The 21,818-nt window shown below is 52.4% G+C and overlaps 4 protein-coding genes and 2 pseudogenes across 4 annotated transcripts; 3 read left to right on the top strand and 3 right to left on the bottom strand.

Moving 5' to 3' along the window:
- Positions 1-743: 743 nt before the first annotated feature.
- On the bottom strand, positions 744-9,058 carry SAPIO_CDS9413 (Target of rapamycin; the record flags this gene model as incomplete). Its single annotated transcript, XM_016790822.1, has 7 exons — positions 744-1,205; positions 1,291-4,536; positions 4,608-5,849; positions 6,108-6,997; positions 7,217-8,755; positions 8,842-8,909; positions 8,979-9,058. The coding sequence occupies 7 exons, from the start codon at positions 9,056-9,058 to the stop codon at positions 744-746; spliced, it is 7,527 nt and encodes a 2,508-aa protein (XP_016639332.1).
- A 901-nt stretch (positions 9,059-9,959) lies between these two features.
- Positions 9,960-10,814, top strand: SAPIO_CDS9412 (annotated as a pseudogene; the record flags this gene model as incomplete).
- A 208-nt stretch (positions 10,815-11,022) lies between these two features.
- Positions 11,023-12,946, bottom strand: SAPIO_CDS9411 (uncharacterized protein; the record flags this gene model as incomplete). Its single annotated transcript, XM_016790821.1, has 3 exons — positions 11,023-11,681; positions 11,749-12,699; positions 12,856-12,946. The coding sequence occupies 3 exons, from the start codon at positions 12,944-12,946 to the stop codon at positions 11,023-11,025; spliced, it is 1,701 nt and encodes a 566-aa protein (XP_016639331.1).
- A 2,100-nt stretch (positions 12,947-15,046) lies between these two features.
- Positions 15,047-15,645, bottom strand: SAPIO_CDS9410 (uncharacterized protein; the record flags this gene model as incomplete). Its single annotated transcript, XM_016790820.1, has 3 exons — positions 15,047-15,147; positions 15,210-15,510; positions 15,565-15,645. 3 exons carry the CDS (start codon positions 15,643-15,645, stop codon positions 15,047-15,049), a joined length of 483 nt encoding a protein of 160 aa, XP_016639330.1.
- Positions 15,646-17,858: 2,213 nt separating this feature from the next.
- SAPIO_CDS9409 (uncharacterized protein) lies at positions 17,859-19,786 on the top strand (the record flags this gene model as incomplete). The annotated part of the gene is made up of 2 exons (XM_016790819.1): positions 17,859-18,099; positions 18,834-19,786. 2 exons carry the CDS (start codon positions 17,859-17,861, stop codon positions 19,784-19,786), a joined length of 1,194 nt encoding a protein of 397 aa, XP_016639329.1.
- A 473-nt stretch (positions 19,787-20,259) lies between these two features.
- Positions 20,260-21,486, top strand: SAPIO_CDS9408 (annotated as a pseudogene; the record flags this gene model as incomplete).
- Between the last annotated feature and the right edge of the window lie 332 nt (positions 21,487-21,818).

Raw genomic sequence — 21,818 nt, 5'->3', positions numbered from 1 at the left:
AGCAACTTTTCGACTCGGCGCACACTCTCATCGACTGGCATGGTCAAGTTCGCTTCCAAGGAGGTGTGGGCGCGTCAGCAAACAGCGGCTTCTCTGCAGCTGCTCTCGCCGGCATGCCGGAATAACGGCCAACATGCGCGCATGGGCATGGAACATCGGCCTACTTAGGTCGAAAGCAAACACTCAGAGAGAAATGAGCCTCGACACTCTCCCGTGGGGGCCGGACGAGTCCAAGTGTTGCAGTGTCATGCGTTTGTCCGTACAAACCCGTACGTGTTGATCCGTGTTTACTCTGAGACTTTCTTCGAACTCCATTAACCACATCACCAAGGAAGCTCACTCAAATATCAGAATAAGAAGTAATTCATTCATATGGCGATAAAACGTAACTGGATATATAGTAGCTAAAGGAGTCCTATAACCTCAAACGCCAACAGCTATGCCATCAAATGCACTCCCCCCTCGCGCTCTTCCCTCAGTACCGTTCCTTCATCTATTATCAAATAGGTCGGAAAGATAGGTTCGCAAGACGTGAAGGCCAAGGGGGAAAAAATGCCTCCCAAAACTCGAGAAAATAGAATCATCCTCCTCCTACACATTAGAAATGTGAAAGAGCTACGCCAAGCTCGAAAAGAACAAGGAAAAAAGAAAAAAAAAAAAAAAAAAAGAAAAAGAAGGCAACGAAAAAAGAGGCCATGGCCTGGAAGAATCGCCCGAGATCCATCCCACTCCTTCCCTCCCTTCTACCAAAAGCTACACCATCCAATATAATGCTGGCAGAGATTCTCCAGCTTCGTCGCCTCAATGATCAGCTTATTAACCTGACTAACCACATCTAGCTCCTCGGCGTTCTTAAAGTCCCGACCCGTAAGTTTCTGCTGCACACGGTCGAGCACCTCGAGAGCCCTAGCGTTCTGCACTTCGACGACGTCGGTGTGACCGTTGCTGTTGCCGTTGACCACTCCGTCTCGCGCGACAGATGAGTTGGTCCTAGCCCGGGATCGCGTGCTGGGGAGGCCGGTTGGCATTCCGTCCATCCCTGCCTGGGCGGCCATGAGATCTTGCGGGCGACCGTCGAGGACCGAAGCTCGTCGACCACGGCCGCCATGCGGGCCCGCGATCGCGGCTTCTCGTGCCGACTGGAAGGGTCCGGCGGGACTTTGTGTGTTGGTGAGACGCCAGGTTAGGAGGGGATCGTGGATGAACTGAACCAAAAAGTTAGTAATAAATATGGGACGAAAAGGGTAAGGGAAAGAAAAAAGAACGGATAAATATGGATAGATCACTCACAGCTTCAAGGACAGCCATCACACTCTCCTTATTCTCCCGTAAAACTCTCATGACATGTTCACACGTAATCCTGAAGCTACCCTCGATATTGCTAACTTCCATGGCGTATGTGAGCATACGCGTGAGTCGGAACGGCACTCGCTCGGGGTACTTCTCTCGCTTCATGGCAACCTCGAAACAATCGCCGAAATCAATGTGGATAATCTTGCCCGTGATACGGTCAAGCATGAGATTGGATGGGTGGCGATCGCCGAGACCCAGGATGTAGCCCACCATCGACATGACGCCGAGCGACCGCGTGTAGTTGGTACGCCTCTCGAGCCAGGCTTCCGAGCTCTTGCTCTTGAGCCAGAGGACGCGGTACAAATCCTGACCCGTGGTGTTGTCCAGCGCATAACCAAACACCTCCACCTTTTGCATGAGCGTCAAGTTATCATAGTCAGGCGCCATCTGCAGCATGATGCGGTGCTCAATGTTGAGGAGAATCTTGCGACTTTCGCGGTATTCGCGAATAAGCACGTGAAGCGTGTCGCTGTTGGGAACCCAGCCGAGAAGACCTGAGTTTTGCGACAGGGGGATGGCAGGGTAGCGCTGGATGTTGAGGTGGCGCTTGTAGCACTCCGAATCATTGGCGAGGAGCGTGTTGCACAGGCCGAATAACTGCATAACTCTTTCGTCTTGGCGGATATCCTCGTGGCCTTTGAGTAGGAACGCGTACGAGATGCCGTCGCTGCCGCTAATGTTGAGCTTACGCGGCCGCTGCTTCGAGTTGATGACCGTGAATGTCGAGTCGAACCCTTGGATCCTGACGACCGGCGCACCGCTGCGGTACGTTCCGGGGACGGCAAGGTCGAGGTCCTTGGCTGCGAGGAGTTTGGGCGAACAGTAGGTGAGCTCCAGAGACGTCACCTGCGGAAGCTGTCTGGAAATCCTCCTGAACACTTGATAATAGAGGTCCCAGGCTTGGTTGAGGTCGTTGACATCCTGCGTCGTCTGGTACTGGCGGCACCACTCCCGCGCCTCCGTCAAGTCGCGACCAAAGGCCTGGACAAACGATATCTCTCGCAGTGTCTCTGGTCCTCGCTCTAGGAGATCGTGGAGGGGGCCGAGAACGGAAAACATGCCGTCAATGTTGTGATCGCCAAAGTAGAGGCGGGATGCCTCTTCCAGACCCTCATGCCAAAGTTCGTGCCAGAGTACCGCGACCCGAATAAGCTCTTGGCTGACAATTTCAGCTTGTGCGACGAGGTTGGCGCTGTGTTGACGCATGCTATCCATGATTTGAGCGGCCGACTTAGACCGCATCGAGCTCTGGGAAGATTTCATCGCCACAGTAAGCGGGTACACCAAGGCCTGGGGGTGCGCTCGACCGACATCAGCCAGGAGATTGTGAACCGATTGCTGCACGCGCCTGTTGGGCTGGTTGATGCGGGCAATGAGCTGAGGAATTACCTCGAGCCAGGTGTCGACGCTAATGTTGGCGAAACCTTCGGTAACGGCCGAGTTGACCTCAACGCTGCCACCGTGAGCGAACCAAAGCGTCAGAAGACGCAGTGTGTCTTGCAGCGAGCTCCCTGCAGACAGGGCAATAGACTTGAAGAATCCGCGGACGGCGGGAACGACATGGTCCAGAATAATGGCCGGGTCAATGCCAACGTGCTCTCTGTCGGCACGAGAGGTGATCTGGTTGACGATTTCAAAGTTGGCGAGCGCCCACCCGTGCCATGCCTTGTACCAACGAGGGTTGTACTTTGTAGCCGCCGAGTATGCTGACAGAACCTCCCGAACCTGCTCCTGGTGCCAGGTATCGCGGTGAAGCGCCCGTATCCACTCACCCTGTCGGAGGTAGCATTTCGCCAACAGCACCGTCTGGTCCTGAAGCGCCTTGTGAGTTTGAGGGCTCAGCACCGAAGGGTCAAGAGGATGTTGGAAATTGAAATCGCTCGAGATCTCGAACCCATTGGGCGCCTGAGCGCTCAACTGGTCCTTGATGTGCTCCAATCGAGCCGCCGTCTCGTGCGTAAACTTTCGAAGGGAGTATAGAGCCCTGGACGGTAGGTCGTTGTTCTTGATACCGCCAGACTGCACACCGAGATCCCATTGATACTTCAAGATACCGTAGATGACCTGAGCGGGAATGTTCCTATTGTGCACAGGTTGCTGTCGGTCTCCCCAGTAAGGAAGGACCGACTCCAGGGACCCCTCGATGCCGACAAGCTGCTTGAGTGACTTGTCGGCCAAGCCCATCCGGCCAGACTTGCGGCACAGGTTCGCAAACTTGATCCACATGTGCATATTCTCGGCGGGTGAGATGACCAGGGCCCGCAACCTAAGCATTCGGTGCCAGACTTCGACGTTGCGCTGGCAGCCCTTGAGTCGTGCTTCCCACGTACGCCGCATGGTCGCTTGCTTGCGTTCATCGCATTGTTTGTAGACAATAAGCTCCTCGAGCTCGGCAAGCATCTGCACGCGCACGATAACCTGGTAAGCCCGGTTGTACGATTCGCTAACGAGCGCGCTGAGCTCAGTATCCAGCCCTTCCCGCGTGTGCTGGACGCAGTTGAGGGCCTCGCGGAACTGATTGCGGTGCAGAGCGAGGATGGCGCAAAAGAATGAGCGATCTGTCGACGAGCGTCGCATGGATTGCAAGTAATTGTCCATCGAGTCCCACTTGCCCAGACCCCATGCAGCGGCCGTAGCAAGCGGGGCGATAAGGCGTTGTAGGTCAGGAGTCGCTGACTGCCATTTTTCGTTCGCGAGAGTTGCGAGGGTATCCCATTCACCGAGGGCGTGTAGACACCTCATCTTGCCCATAATAACCTCGATGGGGACGGCCTCGTTGTTATTTTCGGCATCTTCCAATCTCTTATCATAGAAGGCGAGGGCCTCCTCCCATCTCTCGAGCTTCTCGAACCAGGTCTCCCTCAGAGTGATTCCGTCCTTGTACAGCTGTGCGCGTCGAAGGATACCGATGGCAGCGTCGGACTGTTGCAGCTGATTGTTGATAACGATAAGAGCCTCAACGGCGCCACTGCTCTGGTCTTGAAGGAACTCGAGTTCCTTGTAGTGAAGGGCCTTGGCGTATGCGTGGCAGCGGGCGGCCTCCCGACCGAGGACGCGGATATCAATAGGGAGGGCCTTGTCGTCATGTTCCATAAACTCGGCGAGGTTGAGCAGAAGTGCAAGCAGATCAGGAGGCACATTTTCAGACTTGATAGCACTCTCAATATTTTGAATCAGCTCGTCCTAGAGAACATAAGAAAAGTTAGTTCCGCCAATAAATCGTTTGCTCAAGACCTCCTGTGGGTAAAACATACCTGAAACTGCTCATAAAGTTCCCCCCAACATGACACAAACGCCGAGTTAAATAGCTCCCGGGCAAGAGGCAGGTACACGCTGGCCAAGCTCGCGCAAGCCCTGAGGGCATGGTTCGGCGACTCGCTCAAGAGCGTAGTGCTGAATCGCCGGAGCCATTCCTGCCAATCCTCTTTCGTCGATTTGCCCTTTGTATCCCATGCGGCCTTGAGGTGCACGGGGTTCATCTCAAGTTTCTTAGACGCCAGATCACCAAACAGAGGCTCGTCCACCTGGTCCGCAGGCCTTTCGGAGGTCAAATGCTGAGGCAGAGGCTCTCCTTTTTGGAGCTTGCTCACGAGGAGCTCGTAATTCTGATGCTGAATTTGATTGCTTGCCAGAATTTTGTTAACGGAACTCATGAAGGGAATGTATTCCCTGCCGAGTCCTTGGATAAGGGCGCAAAGTGTGTCGAGAGCCGCAATCCGCAGGGAGGATTCGCCAAGGGTCAAGACGCGGGTAAGAGGGTGGATGATTCTAGACGCAAAGTCGTTGAGATTGACCTCTCGCGAAAGCTTTCCGATCGTCTCAATCGCAAGTTTCCGAATGTAGATCGGCTGACCCTGCTTTTCAAAGGTACGCACGATTACAGGGATGATCAAGTGCATGTACTCCTCACTGCTAGATCCAAAGACCAGGAACGCATGAAGGACTCGCTCAGAAGGGATTCGTTTGGTCGAAGCATCCCGCTCTAGGGCGCCGAGCATCAGGGGCAACAGACCAGCAAGGTATATCTTGAACTCGCCTTCCAAGGACCTCGAGATGGCTTCGATTAGCTGCAAGATCGTTGTCTGAAGCGAGGACGACGTGTTCCAGTACTCCTCGAGAATCTCAATGATATCAGGCAGGTAGTTTCGAATGTGCTGTCGCACAATGCTCACAAGCGTCGCGAGCTGGTTGAAGTAGGACTCAAGCCGCTGGGCGGTGGATGACCGAATAACGTGGAGGAATGCGGGGATAATCCGATCGAGGAATTGAACACATTCGAGTCCTAAGGTGCGGAAAATATTCATAATCGCCTCAATCACAGCGGCGTGGTGCTGGACCAAGGAAGGGTCATTCAGAATCTGCAGGAGAGCGTTAATCACAACAGTCGAGTAGTATTCCTTGTTCGAAGGCATCAACCCCGTCATCATCAGGGAGATGTCGGTCATTTGGGTGGCCTCGACTCGTCGTTGCAATTCCGGAGTGCGCTCCTCAACCTGCTAAGATGATAGAGATTTGTTAGTCCGACAACGACAAAGGTTTCTTGGGGTTCGGCCATCCACCCCATCGTAAATGGGCGGTAGGGGGATGCTGTGCTTGGGATATCTAATTGATGCGAATGTGCAAGGGTCTGACAGCTCGTCATGTCCCTCTTCATCATCTGAGACTTCAGACAGAGATTGTTGGATGATGTTGATATCCGCGTATGTAGTCGCGAAGGTCGGCTGTCGGACAAGGCTATGGTAGTCGGAATTTACCTGGTGCTTGTACGGATCCAGAGCGCCCAGAATACCCATCAACTTGATCGTTTCCTGCCTCAAAAGTCCGTGATGGCCTTCGGATCGAATGATTCCTTGCAGCAACTCGAGCAGTTCGGGGTACTCGAGGTAAGGCTGAATGACATATCCCGAGTTGCTTGCCAGTTGACCAAGCGCATGGAGGGCGGCTTCTCGCTTCGCGTTCGAGCTTTGGTCCTGGAGCGCACTAATGATGAGCGGCATAAGTTGATCCTTGTACGGCAAAAGGTCCTCGCCGCCGACAGTTGCCAGCTCGCCAATCGCGTTGAGGATGGTCGCGGCCACGGACGCCGTTGCGTCGCTCGCCTTGGGTAGCAGGACGGCGATCATGGGTTGGACGTACGGCCGAATCAGGCCCTGGGCGTTCTGAATTAGCAGACTTAGCAGCCTCGCGCTCTCTTCCTTGTTCCTGGCCACATCCGAGAACTCCAGCTCCGTAAGCATCTGGAGCAGAGACTTGCGTAGCGAGGGAACGATGTAAGCGGGGTTGTACTTGGCCAGGCGTCCAATGATTGAAATAGCTACTTCGCGAATCGCAAACACCTCGTCGTTCAACGCGAGGAGAAGGATCCTAATGTTCTCAGCCTTGGCGAGGTGCCTATCGAATCGTTCGTCGAGGGCAGCGAGCACCGTCCGCCGAATGGTTGGTTCAGGATCTGAGATTCCCACAGTAAGTAGTTTACCAATCACCTCACCTACAACCTGCAAGGCATGCTGGCTGGTCTGGCTGACAATGATGTCCTCCACGTAAAGCTGACAGCAGGTAAGGGCGGCTGCTTCTCGGATTTCGGGATCATCATCGTCGACGTACTTTATGGCGACGTCGCGTACGAACTCGTTCAGGACGTGGCCTTGAAGGTGTGTTAGTTTCCCTCTTCCGTTGGGTTCGTTAGGAAGCGGCGAGCTTGTCAGATACGACAGGCCAAGTGAGGTGAAGCTGATATCAGAAAGCTGGGGTACAGGTGCAGTGGGGGTCAAAGCCCGGATTGGAGGGCTGTCCACCTAGGACTTTGTAGGACCCGATCCTTGGCATGATTGACGAAAATAGGAGGTCAGGCGGGAACCAGGACTCTGGAGCCGACGATGCGCAGGGTTATCAGACGCGCTCAGGCCAAAAGTCTTCTTCACTGAAGAGAAGGCCGAATTGTTACGAGCCCGTCCGCCTTGGCCATACTTATGGCTCTGACTGTCGGGAGGTGGTTGCCCTGGGGTAAGCTCAAACCGCCGTGGCGGAGGTAGATTCAACTGATATCGAGAAGGGAAAAGCACTTCAGTACCTGAAAAGTCGAAGCTGCCCAGAGTGTTGAGGGCTAATTTGATCTCAGCCTTCCTATGCTCGTAGGCTTGGGGGTCCTTGGAGTCTTTAGGGACGACTGGTAAAGAGTTGAGCGTGTTCGGCTGGGGTGCGCCGAGGGGTTTGAATGGCTCGCCGCAGAGCACAATGCTCAGCATATCGAGGAGCCTCTCTTGGATAGTCGCTTTTACGGGAGGAATATAGAAGGCAATATCGACGAGCGCTTGCGTGAGCTTGGGTGTAAGCTCGCAGGCAAAGATTGGATCGAGCAACGCCTCCATGTACTTGCTCAGGGTTTGGCCCACAGCCACTGCTAACCGACTGATGCAGTCAAAGACCGGGTCGACAGATCCCCTCTTTCGAGAAGAGACACTGAGCCCCTCGCATACGTAAATCAGGACACCGTCGAGGTACGGCGCAATCGCACTCTTGACCGAATTCGCAATGTTTCCGATAGCAAGGAAGGCATCGTTGCGATCCTTGTCTCGCTTCAGCATGCCAGTCAAGTAGAGCATAAACTGGTGGAGGTATCGGCCCGCAAATGCAGCAGGAGCATAGCTCGCAAGGTCAGGAATAAGAAGGACGATGGTTTTTCGTATCGTGGGATCCCGATGGTCCTTGTGTTTGAAGACAATATCGCAGGCATCGTCGTACCGATCTTGCATGTACATTCCACCCTGTTCCAGGAGCTCTTTCAGCACGAGAAGCGAGCCGTGGATAGACTCGACAGAGTTGACCTTGAGGCCCTGATTCATTTCAGTGTACATCTTGTTCATCCAGGTCTGCTTGAGCTCCTGATCTCGCTCCCTAATAATCCTGAAGCAGGCGCTAACCGTCTCGGCAGCAGTAGTGCGGATGAGCTGGCGCTGGTCGCGGAGACCGACCCAGATGAGGTCAAAGATGAGGCCCACGTAGTTGTACATTAGGGTCGGGGCATTCCTAGCCAACTCTCGGAGCTCGAGGACGGCACTATATCGTCGTTCTTCGATCCGCTCGGACTGCAGCCATTCGAGGGCCGTTTTTACCTCGGCCTCGACTAGTTCTGAGGTCAGGGTACCGCCGGGTCGGCACAGTTTGCCGAGAGCCATAGCAGCCGCCTGCATGGGGTTGATGTCCTTGCCCCGGAGGATGGTCTTCAGGTTCTGCGTGAATCTCGTATATTTCAGCGCAACGTCAACACCTTCGAAGTCTATGAGGGCGTCAAGCGCATAAATGCCGCCGAGTCGTTCGGAGGAATCGCTCCCATGGGTGATGAGCTGTGTGATTCTGTTGTTGACGGCTGTGTAGAAGGCATGGAAGTGCTCGGGGGAGAGGTCTGGGGGAAGAGTACGTTAGCAGCCGGGAGGGATAATGCGCGAGAGAGGGCGACAGGGCAGAGTCGAATGGGGGTAAAGAACAAACCTCGGTGGCAGACGATTACAAGTTCCCGCAGCTGCGCTGCGGCCCGTCTGCGGACATCATCAGAAGTTCTAGAGCACAGAGTTAGTCGACGGGAAAGCGGGAAGGCCTGGCCAAGTTCGAGGAGCAGACGGAATTACCTGGACCGAAGCTCCTTCGCAATGACGTCCAGCCGCTCCAGCGCAACCACCTGTTGCTGCGTGAGCTGTTGCTGCGGCATGGCTCCTCAGCTACTCATCAACAGCAAGCTAGAAGAAAAAGGAAGACATGGACTTGTAGCACTATGGAGGGAGGTGCTTTTCAATGACGCTGTCGATTGAGTTTGTAGGATTTAGAGATGGTTTGATGTTTGAAAGGAGGACTTCGATGTGAGGTGGGGAGGATGAAATTAGACAAGTCGCGATGGCTTCGGCAGCGGTTTGGTCGTAAAGAAGAAGGGCGGATCGAGAGAAGGTTGGCTCGTGAAGATAACTCTGTCTTGTGATTCCTCAACTGCACAGGGAGTGCAGCCAAGAGACGAAGAAGGCTCAAGAAGTCATTAGAGAAAAAGAAGTGGTGTGTCGGCGACAATGGCAGGACGATGAACAAGAGAGAGCATCAAGCCTGGCTCGGGTCGGGGTTTCAAGGAAACGATGAAATGAATTTAGGAATCAAGCGCGGGACCAACTGGAGTCTGGAGCTGCTGGAGCTTGACGGCTGGCGTCGCCAGTCGGGAACCTGGATCCAGTGGTACGAAATACTTGATACAAAGTATATGGGCCCCGGATGGGCGTTCCTCTGGGCTCACGTATGTATAATCACGTGAATTGGGCCAGTTACATGTCCCTGTGTAAAGCGGAACTTTCACCCAACATGCTGACATAAGCTATGCTGAAGCAGCCAAGAATATTTACATGTGTGGGACGAACATGGGTGGTCTCGTATCTTATCTTGAATCCTGCATCTCCGCCACCCTCAACGGACTTGTCAATTCTCTTTTCGCGACATCAACCACTTCCCTTTAGCTACTTTCTAAGGTCAACGGAAGTCCATATATTAATCGCAGCTCGCTGCTTTACCACTAATCCTATCTATCTCACCTCCACAAGCGCGATCCTCCACAAGCGCGATCCTCCACCATCATGGGTAACGACGGTGGCTCAATCCCCACCCGCCGCGAACTCGTCAAATCCGCCACCCGCCAACCCACCGTCTCCGAGCTCAAAGCCACAGCCCTCGAATCCCTCACCCACGCCTGGACCCACTGCCCGCTAACCGGCGACGCCCTCGACCTCGAAAACGCCGTGTCCGACTGGCGCGGTCGCCTCTACAACTACGAATCCGTCCTCAAAGCCCTCATCCCCTCCGACTCCGACTCCTCGAACGATAATAAAAAGGAAGCCGAAATCGGCGCCGGCGATATCTCCTTCGCGTCGACGGGTATCAAGTCGCTGCGCGACATCGTGCGGATAAAATTTAAGCGCTATGTACCCCCCGAGGGGAAGAAGGCGAGGTGGGCGTGTCCGATTTCGCTCAAGGAGTTCGGCGCCGCGAATAGGGCTGTTTATTTAGTGCCGTGCGGGCATGCTTTTTCGGAGGTCGCGATTCGGGAGATTCCTGGGGAGAGGACATGTCCGGTTTGTAGCGAGGCTTTCGAGGAGGATAACGTGATTCCTATTTTGCCGACGACGGAGGTGGATACGACGAGGCTGCTGGTAAGGATTGAGAGGTTGCAGGACGAGGGATTGGCGCATAGCTTGAAGAAGGATAAGAAGGCTAGCAAGAAGAAGAGGAAGAGGGGTGAGAGTGAAAAGGTGAACGGGGCAGAGAGTAACGGCGGTGAGCACAACGGCGAGAGGTCACGTAAAGCTGCCAAGAAAGACGACAGGCTCAGTGGCATCAACAATGCCATGGCATCGTCGCTGACGGCCAAGGTGTTGGCTGAACAGGATGAGCTGAGCAGGCGGCGGAAGTTGGCAGCAGTACTTGGTAAATAAGATGGCAGGGCAATCTCTTTTTTGGAGTTTAGACATACAAGGTTCTTTTGCGAAAATTACGACTCGGATAGATGATACCCAATGTATAGTAAATGTGTACATTCCCCGTCTAAACGCTCTTCTCGCATATATGCAAGCAAAGGTGAGAATGAATTTTTTGCGTTCAATTGGTAGAAAAACAAAACTCCCACGCCATGCCACCATCTATCTACAGCTCATCCTTCCCCTTCTTAGCGGAGGGAGCAGCAGCCGGACCCTGAGGTTCGCAAGCAGCTGGCGTGCCGACCTCCATCTTATACACGCACTTCTCCGACTCGGACACGCGCCACAGCTCCTCCTTCTCAGCACAAGCGAGCCACACGTCCGTCCGCCTCCTAGGGCCGTTCCAGCAGCTCTGCCCGTTCTCGTACCTCAGGACCATGCGCTCGCCAGTGCCCAAGCCCTTACCGTCGAGGCGTTCCTCCTCGTCGGACATTTCGCGGCCGATTCGGGCAAAGTCGCCCATGTTTGTGTTTCCATGGCCCTTCTTGCTCTTCTGCATCGTCTTTTGGAACCAGCAGAGCTCATACGTGTACTCGCCGGCGTCGGTGCTGACACACTTGCCCTTGAGGGCCCTGAAGACGTCGTCGGGACCGTAGTCCTTTTCGAGATCGTCCTCTTCATTCTTGAGAGCCGAGGTCTTGGAAGTAATTTCACGATCGACGGCGCTGAGAGCATCGCGCGCGGCTTTGACTGCGGGGGATTCCGTGGTCGTGGTGCCCGAGTCGGCCAATATGCCGTTAGATACGAGCCACTGGCGCAAGGCTGCCATCTGCTTGTAGAACAAGTCGAGGATGAACCTAGGCGCATAGGCCTCAAGCTTGTAGACTAGAAATAGATAGTTAGCACTTGGCGGTGAGAGGAAGGAGAGGATGAATAGCAGAAGGAGACATACTGATATCCGTATCAGCAACATCATCATCCGAAGGCTCAAAGTCCTTCCAGTTAATACCGTTCATCTCTCCATCTTCGATGAGCACATCCCTAACTTCGGCATCGCTAATGATCTCGCTATGTTCATTGGCAATCCTGGCGGCATAATCCTCCCAGGACTTAACAGCCTGCTTGACACCTTCATCGTTGAAATTGGGATTATACTCCTCCTTGAAGCGCTTCAGGATACCCTCAAGATCGGCGACCTTGGTCCGCAGCTCATTACGCTGCTCAACCACCAGCTCGAGGGTGTCGCGAAGCTCCTCAACTCGCATCTTGGACTGCTCGAGAAGCTCGGCGAGCTTGCCGCCACCAGCACCAGCCTTGACGACCTTGCGACGTTCCACGCGCTCAGTTTCGTCGTACTTCTTTTGCAGCTCGATCCTCTTGAGCTCCAGATGGGCAATCTCCCCCTTAAGGTTGACAATCGTAGTTTCCGCGTTCCTCTTTGCCTGCTTCGCCTGGCGAATGAGCTCGGCGCGGGCAGCACCAGCCTGTTCCAGGGACTTACGCCTCTCTTCCTCAATGCGGCGGTACTCCTTGCCAATCTCGGCGCACTTGTTCGGGCACTTGACGCCTCCTACGCCAGAGTACTCCTCGCTACCGTCGCAGCAGAGTTCGTAATCGCAGGCTCCATCGTTCACGTAAGCGAAGGGTACGTATCCGCCAATATGGCCCTTGTTAACGCACCAGAAGCCGGGAAGCGCATTGGTGGTGTTAGTCGAGCCGGTCGGAGAGCCGGGAAGGGGCTGCGGCGGAGAGAGCGGATCTAGGTGGGCGCAGGCAGAGGTGCCAGGTTCGTCGGAGCCGTCGGGGCAGTCGCACGAGTTGTCGTTGACTTGCTTGACATCGAGTTTGATGGAAGGCTGGGTGATGCACGCAAAGCTGTCCTTTGATTCGTAAAACTTGGCGACTGAAATTCCCCTTCTGGTTAGTTGACGTAACGATTGAGTAGAATTTTAGTAGTTAAAATTCAAGAGGATGTCAAAAGAGATTGTAGAGAGTAACCGAGTGGGAAATAGGATCAAGACATTGTGACGGATACTTGACGTGGAAAGGGGAAGCTTACAATCTGGGCTTACGCCCCGAGGCAAGCTCCCAGAGGCGGCCCCGAACGAGGCAAGAGTGCCGACGACCACAGGAACAACCAATTGCTGCATGATAGGTTCAGATAAAACTAATATTCATCGGGAAGAGAAAGAAATAGCCTGTCCAGGCAGGTGCTGAAGAGAAAATGAGCGTTCCGTCAAAACGTCAATGTCGGACCAGGGGAGGTGTCGCAAAGCTGCAGGAATAGCGTCGTGTCGTCCCTGGAATAGTGTCAACTTGTACTTTGTAGACTGCACCTTTCACAATAGAAACGTGGACCTTACGGGTAAATATCGGCACTATACAACAATCGATAGATTCGTACTTCGTAGGGAAAGTTTGATGGGGGCCTGCTTACATCAGACTAGAACCCTAAGCCGACGTCGATCTACTCTAGCATCGGGATCTTGAAACTATGAGAACATAGAAGACTGGAATATGGGCTATGAGAAATGGAAATTTGGTTTTTTTTTTCTTGCCTTCCATTTTTCCAGACGTTATTTCCGATTAGTTGGCGCTGGGATAGGAATCGTCATGGCATGACTGATACTGCGGAGCCTGTCTGTCGTGGGACGGGACCTCGCCAACCCCCGAGTTGAAGTCGTTGATGGGTATAAGCGCTGCAGGGAACGGGCACACGTTGTCCGCCGAGACGGGAGGCTTATTTCCCTCTTCCCTCCCTCCTCCTTCCTTTTTTTCCTTCCTCTTCCAAGTTTAGCCAGCTTTTGCAGTTTACTCGGTTCAGTCGTTCGTTCAATTGACGATATGGTGTTGAATGGAGGCCATCTTCATTCTCAGGACATAGGATTCCAGTTGTTGACTCCTTCACGTAAAGTGCATAACCTACACAAATGCTGTGACACTGTGCTTACTTCGGCCTCGTTTTCCGTGAGGGGCTTCTATTGTGCGCCCGCTCCCGTATTCCATTGATCAACGGGATTCATGCCAGCATCTCAGCGGTTTCTGGCAGGAGTTATTTCGGACCATTGGCCACCATTTGTTCCCATTTCTATCGCGATATTTCAGTCAGGGATGCCCTGGCCGTCTCATGATCTTTGAGAGTCTGCGCTTCCGCTAGCAATATCAACGACTCCGTTCTCGCTATTCTCAAATGTTGCCGGGAAGTGGCGTTTGTACAAGACGAGCACCCCCACGGCAGACTTACTCCAAAGCAGTCTCAATTGACCGTACGTTTCCGGATTTCTTGTTATTGAAGTCCTGCCGCAGCCATTTTCGCCGGACAGTGGCAGATGTGTGATTTTCGGTAGACTTCCAAAAACGGTTACTTTTTTTTTTGCCAGCGCAAGTCGAGCATTTCTTGCCGACTTTCTAGTTACTTTAGAGTTTTCGTTTCCTGCCACAACAGGCGATCCCCGTGTCAACTTTCCCGTTCAATTCCAATGCTACCAATCCAGCTACCAGGAGAGCAGCATTGTAGTACGAAGAGAGGTAGCTGGGCATTCACTCGCGCAGGAAGCGCGTGTCACAGCTTCAGCTACACCCTCGCGGTGAATGCTGTGTGACAAGTATCCGAATAAGAGGAGAAGACGGAAGACTCCCCCTCCCTGTTCTATCTTCCGCATCGGCGATTTCAAAGTACCCCAAGCTGTCCTTTCCAGAACATCAACGCAGCTTCAAGTTTTCCTTACTGTCATTTGCGACACCGAAATCACCTCTAGGCACTGCAAAATGACACCCCGGTGCTTTTCGCCCGCTCTTGGTGGCAGCTCCCTCTTAGCGATCTTAATTAGGTATCTCATATGGTCTTTGAAAAATGCGAAGCGATGATTTTCGAAGGTAGGAGCCGGTTTTCCACAGGCCCAGATGTTAGGAGGATTGACATACGGACGAAAATTAGTCTTATGAGATGTGCTACTGTTGCATAATGGTTTTTAGTGGGCTTGGTGCAATTAGAGATGACAGGCCGCCAAACTAGGCCGTTGGCGGGATTGGACGTCCACGAAACTATTCAAAGTATCGAGCGCCTTTCACGTCTTGAGATAGGTGTTTTGAGAGGGTCCCCTTCAACCAAATGGACTGACTGCGGCTATTTACAACGATTAAAACCCACCACCGCACACTCAAGCAGTCCCTTTGGTAGAGGACTTGGAGCAGAACAATAGAGAAAGAGACGGCCGGTAGCACCTCATAACAACAATAATGAAATTGCTTCATGTGGAGCCTAGGCTATTTACGACCGTAGGCCCCTTTCCAAGCTCAGCAGCTCGGGAATGCTTCATGCCCAAAGCAATCACACTATTCTGGAGCGAGTCTAACTTAAAATCGTCAGTCACCGAGAAGGGTATACATAAGTAACGATATCTAGATGCTCACCAATATCCCGTGGGAGTTGGATAACTCCCTTAGAGTCGAGGGCGACGAGTGAATCCTTCGCCCATGTCCCACAGTTGAACTCTTCCCCAGTCCTCTGGGAAGGTTTCCCATCAGCTGGGATGCTCTCCATGACGGACTCGGCATCGTGTACACTGGTCACGGAGCCTATCCGAACCAGGCAGACCAAAGTGGCCGAGTTGTCCACCTTTGCAATCTTCTTCTCATACTGCCAACTGGGGTTATCTTTCGCATGATGGAGAGTCCCTCTGGACTGAGAGTCCGTGACGAGTAATCCCCAATGCTGTGCTCTGTTAGTCAAGGAAGGGTATGTGGAACGAAACACGAGTAACCTTACAAACTCCCCTTGTATGCTGCGAGCATAGAGCGAGACGTACAGAGACAACTTCTGGATATTATCTCCAGGACCAGTCGCCATTTTACCAGAACACGTATTAAATGAAATAAAAGAAAGGTGAAGTTATCAGAGGATACCTGTCTTGACTTGGCCGTCGAATGATATAGTCTTGAGAACTGTCCACTTTCTGAAGGCGTGGGACCCTCACTTATACTTACATCTATCCATTGCAGTTTAAGTGACACCTAATCTCCCACAACCGACCTTAATCGGGTGGGTGAAGTTTATGCTTCCGGATTCTCTTGGAATTGCAGGCACCTCTTGGTGTTAGAGCTCTTTTCCGAGGGGAGTGACAACGGCACAACTTCTGCAGACATCCCTATTTCTATCAAGTATCCCTGCGCCTTCCCGATACGAACGGCTACCACCAGGCCGCCAGCATTTTCAGCACTTAGGGAAGTTCCTTTTTGTTTTCCAGCTTATTGGCTGATGGAAGAGGAGCTCGCCATCGGCTTCAGGGTGCCGCTCTCTGTCTCTTTTTTTTTTTTTTTTTTTTTTTTTTTTTTTTGTCTTTCCGAAACAGAGATTTCCGTACGGGCGTTCGTAGAGGATCGCAGTCTCTATCGTTATGACGTATTATTAGCCCCCCGCCGTGTTGCCTATTCGTCATCTGTTTCCTGTTCAATCGTAGATCTTTGCCCCCAGTTCTGGCGGATGGGGGCCCGGGAGAGGCTCGGGCCCAGTTTAACTCTTCTCGCACCTAATCCTTCGCCCCGGGCTTCGGGAAGTCTTTTCGCTGATGTTGCTCTTGTAGATTCTGCCTCGGGTTAGTGTTCTATTAGTTATTATTCTCAGTTCGATCATGTGTTTCATGTAGGTTCTTGTCGCTCTGATGCCCTATATCATGTCCCGTGAGTTCTATGAGAATCTTAAGCAAGCCTTCCACAGGGACTAAGCTGAGTAGTGGTAGATAGTCGATTACCTATACCTGTCCGTCCCTCTTATTCCCGGGCTATGGGCCATGCCTCTGTCTACTTTTATTTATTTGTTGTGTACCTCGGTGCCGAGAACCTCAGGGAGACCGCATTTTAATGTTGTGTTACTAGGCGGACATTGTTTCTCTTATAGACCTTTCAGGAAATACACAATGCTACAATCTGCTCTTCGCAGCCCATTAATCTAGGAATACTAGGCTGAGAACTTGCATAACCTCTGAGAATCTACGTTCCGGCTGGCCATGTAGACTCGTCTATTTTAATGGGCCTGATTCCCTGAACTCGGATTGCTACCTTGGCTGGTTGCTGCTAGCCTTATCTACCCATTCGTGCGTCCCCTGTCGATATCAAAGTTCCTACTCTCGCCTAGCATGTCCCTTCGGAACAACTCTCGTTATCTAACCTTGTCCAGCTTGTCCGAGATCCTTGCATCATGTGTCTGACCGTGATATCCTCTATACAGAGCAAGCCTATCGCTCGAGGGCAGGCCCTATCAGGCAACTATTTCCGACCTGAGCCACTTCACCCTCTGAGCATTGCCCAAGATTTTGGATTGAGTCTCATCAATGCGGATAATCGCAGCACGCCGGGCCGAATAAATCTAGGAAGGGGTTATCCTTAGGTACCAAACCGAGTGCGAAGGCATGGGCAACAGATACTTCGCAAGCAGTGAGGATAGTGCATTGCGAAATTGGCGATATTTACAAAAGGTACTTGAAATTGAACTGGTGCCAGAGGTACTTTTCGGGTCGGAAAATACAGTTCAAAAAGTCGATTGAGGTGCCGGTACAAGCTAAGCCAAGTACAAAAGGTACATTCGGGAAACATTTTCGACTATACTTCGTATATATCTGTGATGGGTATGGTAAGAATGCCAAAACAGGGCTTAGAAATGTTGTGTAACCATCTCTGTCACAGACAATGATAATATTGATGTGAAAGGAGAAAGATTGCTGCCGGATACGATGCCAGAACTGATCATTGATGCTTGGCAAGGCGATGTCGTACATGAGAGATTGGCTGTACTTTGCCGCTTCTGATGTTAAACAATGGCGGAGGCCACTTCTTTGCCTCATAAACAATCCAATCATTCCACAAGTCCAAGGAGACTCACATTCCCAGTCCGAATCCGATCCGAGAACGTGCATGGGTGTTGCCGTGGAACTCGAATTTACATAATCGAGGAGACTTGTCCAATTCCAATGTCTCACAGCCTGCATAGGATTTATTCTCGAGGACCGCATCAGCGCCTTCCCTGCCCCTGTATTCTCTTTCTCATCCAAGTGTCAATAATCAAAGATGACTCGTAATGATCCGATGGCCCAACAACCCATCAACTATGCTACCCTGGCCCTCGAGCTCATCCGCCGTGCAAAGTTACCGCATCCGAATGGCGAGTTGCTCAAGTGCTATGTCAAGGAATCCGTCGGCAACGAGGTGGCCGCAAGATACTTCCTAAAAAGGTGCTCTCGCAGCAGGTGCTGCGAAGGAACTGGCCTCCAAGGTTTCTTATCGGACTGGAAAAAACTTGTGTCATCCTGTGAGCTTCTCCATTGTGTCTTCACTTCGATAGACTCTCTGCTCATAGGATGGGTTTAGTTATCAGCGATTCACCAGTTCATCCCATCACAGATAAGAGTCTTGCCTTAAAGGTTGCGGAACGAGATGGGGGGGTCTGCTGCCTGACAGGGAAAAGTCACTCTTTCTGGGACCCGTTACAAGTGTATCCTATCTTCCCACGCAAGGACAATGCAATCAATACGGTAAGCACAGTTCATCTTTTATTTTCTTCACTGGAAGCGCGCTAACCAGTGACCAGAGCCGCTACACGAAGACGCTCCGCGACATGCTCACCGCTTTTCTTACTCCAGACTTGCGAGACCGAGTCCTAGAGGAACATAAAGAATTGCGCACCAGCCCTCGAAACTGTTGGCTTGTCCGTCGGTCGGCAGCCGCCGCTTTTACTCAGGGCTATTTTCAGTGCGAGCTTATGAATAGTACCCAACACGAGGTAAGAGATTCTTCTCCCTGCCCCATCAGCCCTGGTCCGTGCCGCCTAAGTAATGCAAAGCCTTCAATAATGATCTAACACACGAATCCGTCCGATGCGTACATTTTAGTATCTCGTTTGTCTTGTGCTAGTAGGGGGTCCTGCCTACCCGCCGATTCTCTCACAGCTTGGGCTTGTCCGAGGGGTGGTATTCGGAACCCGATCTGGAACAGAGGGACCAGATCAAGATTTACTCAAAGTTCTATACCACTTCGCCGAACCAGTCAGATGGATTCATGTCTCCCGAGGAATCCTCCAAAGGCAGCAAAACCAGTCTTACACATACCTCAAGTCTGTAACCTGCAAAGCCAACTCTATCTTGAAATGGCTCGCTGTGACCCTCATTGTGGCGTTCTTCGCCGTCTGGAGACTTATGCCCGGCAATGTCCGTATGCGCGGCTACAAAGCTTTAGCCTACGTTGGAAAGCGCATTTACCCAGCGTCAGAAAGCTTCAAGATCCAGCGCCTTCCGTTCGGTCTCTTCCTCAAAGGGACGGATTTGCGATGGCAGCAGGGCCTTATCAATGAATACCATGCTCTAAAGATGATACCGCGTTACTGTACCACAGCGGTCCCTCGTGCCCTGGACCTCGTGTCGGACTCGGACGACATCTACATGGTGATGACCAGAATTCCCGCCTGCCACCTGGGTCTCTGTTTTGATACACTCGACGATGCCGAGGTTGAAGCTCTCATCAGGGATTTGAGGAAGTTCGTCACGGAGTTGCGTGCAATTCCTCGAGCACCCGAGGCGGAGGGCAAAATATCCAATGTGATCGGAGAAGCGTGTTTTGACCATAGAATCAACCTCGGGTTGACATTTGATCAGGGACGAGGACGCGATTTTGTCGGTCCCTTCGCGAACGAGGATGAATTCAATGATATCTTGACACACCCAGGCGTGCCAGACGTAAGGCATCGCAGCGGGCATCCAATAGTCTTTACTCACGGAGACCTTAACATGCGCAACGTCATGATGGAGAATGGCAAGTTATCTGGTGTTATAGACTGGGAGAACTCGGGCTTCTACCCGGAATACTGGGATTACACGAAGGCTCACTTTATAACCAAGATCAATAAGCGGTGGCTGGGAATTGTCGATCGAGTATTTTCCCCCAGTGGGGAATTTGAGACCGAACTCGAGACGGAATTCAAGTATTGGCGTTACTGTCAGTAGTCTTGTTAAGTCTATGCTGGAGGTGTTGAACTGTAATAGCATTTGGAATATCAGGCAGGACTTTGAGAAATTGCGCTTATATTAGGAACTGGAATTAGGGGCAGCGTTTCTTGACTTTTTCAATAACATCAACGTCTCCCAACACCCACATATTATCCATTTCTGTAATCCATTTGAGTCGATGTTTTTTTGTCAGATATTTTTGCTCGTCTATGTGTGAACAAAGCGTTCATTGTTGTTTCCTAGGTACTTTGCACCTGCAATGCATAGTTGACGAAGGAAGGTTCGCCAGTTTATGCCAGCTGTTAGCAGACCATTCGGGCCGCCAATACGAAAATACTGGCAGAAATTTGGCGGGGTTCAGACGGCATCAATATTTCTCAAGCTTTTCATCAACACCCCGCTTCGTGGTAAGACCGACCTTCTTCTCGACGACATCTCGCACAACTCCCCCATTCTATTCACCCCCGATCATGACGACCGAAAAGCTTGATCCTGCTATTGAGCAGCTCAATGCTCTCGTTTCCAGCGTCACTGCCCTCCTAACCCAGCTCGAGGCCACTCTAACCGAACTCACCAAGGAGACCGAGCCCCTCATGACCGTCGAAGAGACCTCCAAATTCTACAGCAGCTTCGACAGCAAGCCCGCAGTCCCCGGCTTCGATTGTCTCAAGGCCGCCTCGGGCTCGGCCGCCCTGATCAAGGCCCACACCACCAAGCTCTCGCTGCTCATCATCACCGAGCCGTTCACCCCCACGGCCATCTCCAAGGTCCTGCGCGAGCTCGTGTCGGGCGCCGTTCCTTCTCTCGCCACCGCCGCCGAATTTTGCCGGCCCGCCGGCTACACCTTTATATTTAGCCAGGCGTTTCGTCTCAAGTGCCACTCGCTGCTTCGAGAGCTTCGGACGTTTGTTCAGAAAATTCCCGCCGATGGAAAGGTGCTCTCCGAGGAGCAGAGACAGACGGCTACCGATGGCACCGGCAAGGGTAGCCTCCCCATGACGGGGGTTCTCTGGTCGATTTGCGACGACCTTGCGAGATTCGCCGACGCTGGAGTTGGGTCCTTTTTCGTCAATCGGATAGAGGAGACGAGGCTGACGCTGAAGGATATTGTGGACGAGCTCACGGAGTGGCAAGAGGAGTCCGACAACCGAGATGACGACGACGATGACGATAATGATGGCGAAGACTCAGATGGGGGCGCCGCCGATTCGGACTCGGCCGTCGGCCTCGATGATAGCTTGCAGACTTTGAATGCCTCGACTAATGCCCAAGCCCTTCTCGACGACCTAATGAACTCAGCCAAGCTGATCCCGCGCGACGATACTCAGAAGATCCGGCCTCGGCTTAAGGAGTGTCTTCGCTCTTTGAAGTTGACCATGCTCATGTGTCAAGCAGTTTCTAAGAGGCGATTGAAAACACTACCGCCCTTCCCCGTACAGAACTACAAGATTCCCATGACCCTTCAAAAGGTCTTTAGGCACCTGGGAATCCTGCCTCAAAAGTACGAAGACGTGGTGATGGCATTTTACGAACTCGATCCTACTTCGATTGACAAGAATCTTTCGGATGCCATCTCCGACGTCGTGGGAGTCATCGCTGAGCTGAAGCAGCCCTGGGCTGGCTCTCCTTCTGACGGCTTTTCGTCATGGTATGACAAGTTCCGTGACGAGCTTCAGTCGGTTGGGAAAAACTATTAGTCGCTAGGGGTGATTGAAAGGATTACAGAGCCATATACCAAGGGTTGGGGAGGTCATGCATATACGGCGGGCTTTGTACAGAGCTCTAGATTCGTAAGCACCGGGAGGGTCTTCACAGGAGAAGAAACCTGGGGGAGAGGGGAGGAAAGGAAAAGGTTAGAAAGACAGGGTCCCTGAAATATAAACGGATCGGGCTTCGCAGCCATTGAAACCTAGTCAACCGAAGAGCGAGAGTCAAAGACCGTTGAAGATGTACTTAGTGATCGACGCCACCAGAGCTCAGCCTAGAGAAAGAGTGTAGCCCGCACCAGACACCGTTTCTTCGAGGCTAG

This window comes from Scedosporium apiospermum (genome assembly GCF_000732125.1).
Source record: "Scedosporium apiospermum strain IHEM 14462 chromosome Unknown SEQ_SAPIO_0143, whole genome shotgun sequence".
Taxonomy (NCBI): Eukaryota; Fungi; Ascomycota; class Sordariomycetes; order Microascales; family Microascaceae; genus Scedosporium; species Scedosporium apiospermum.
Note: the sequence above shows the minus strand (reverse complement) of the source record. Positions and strands in the feature narration are given on the sequence as shown.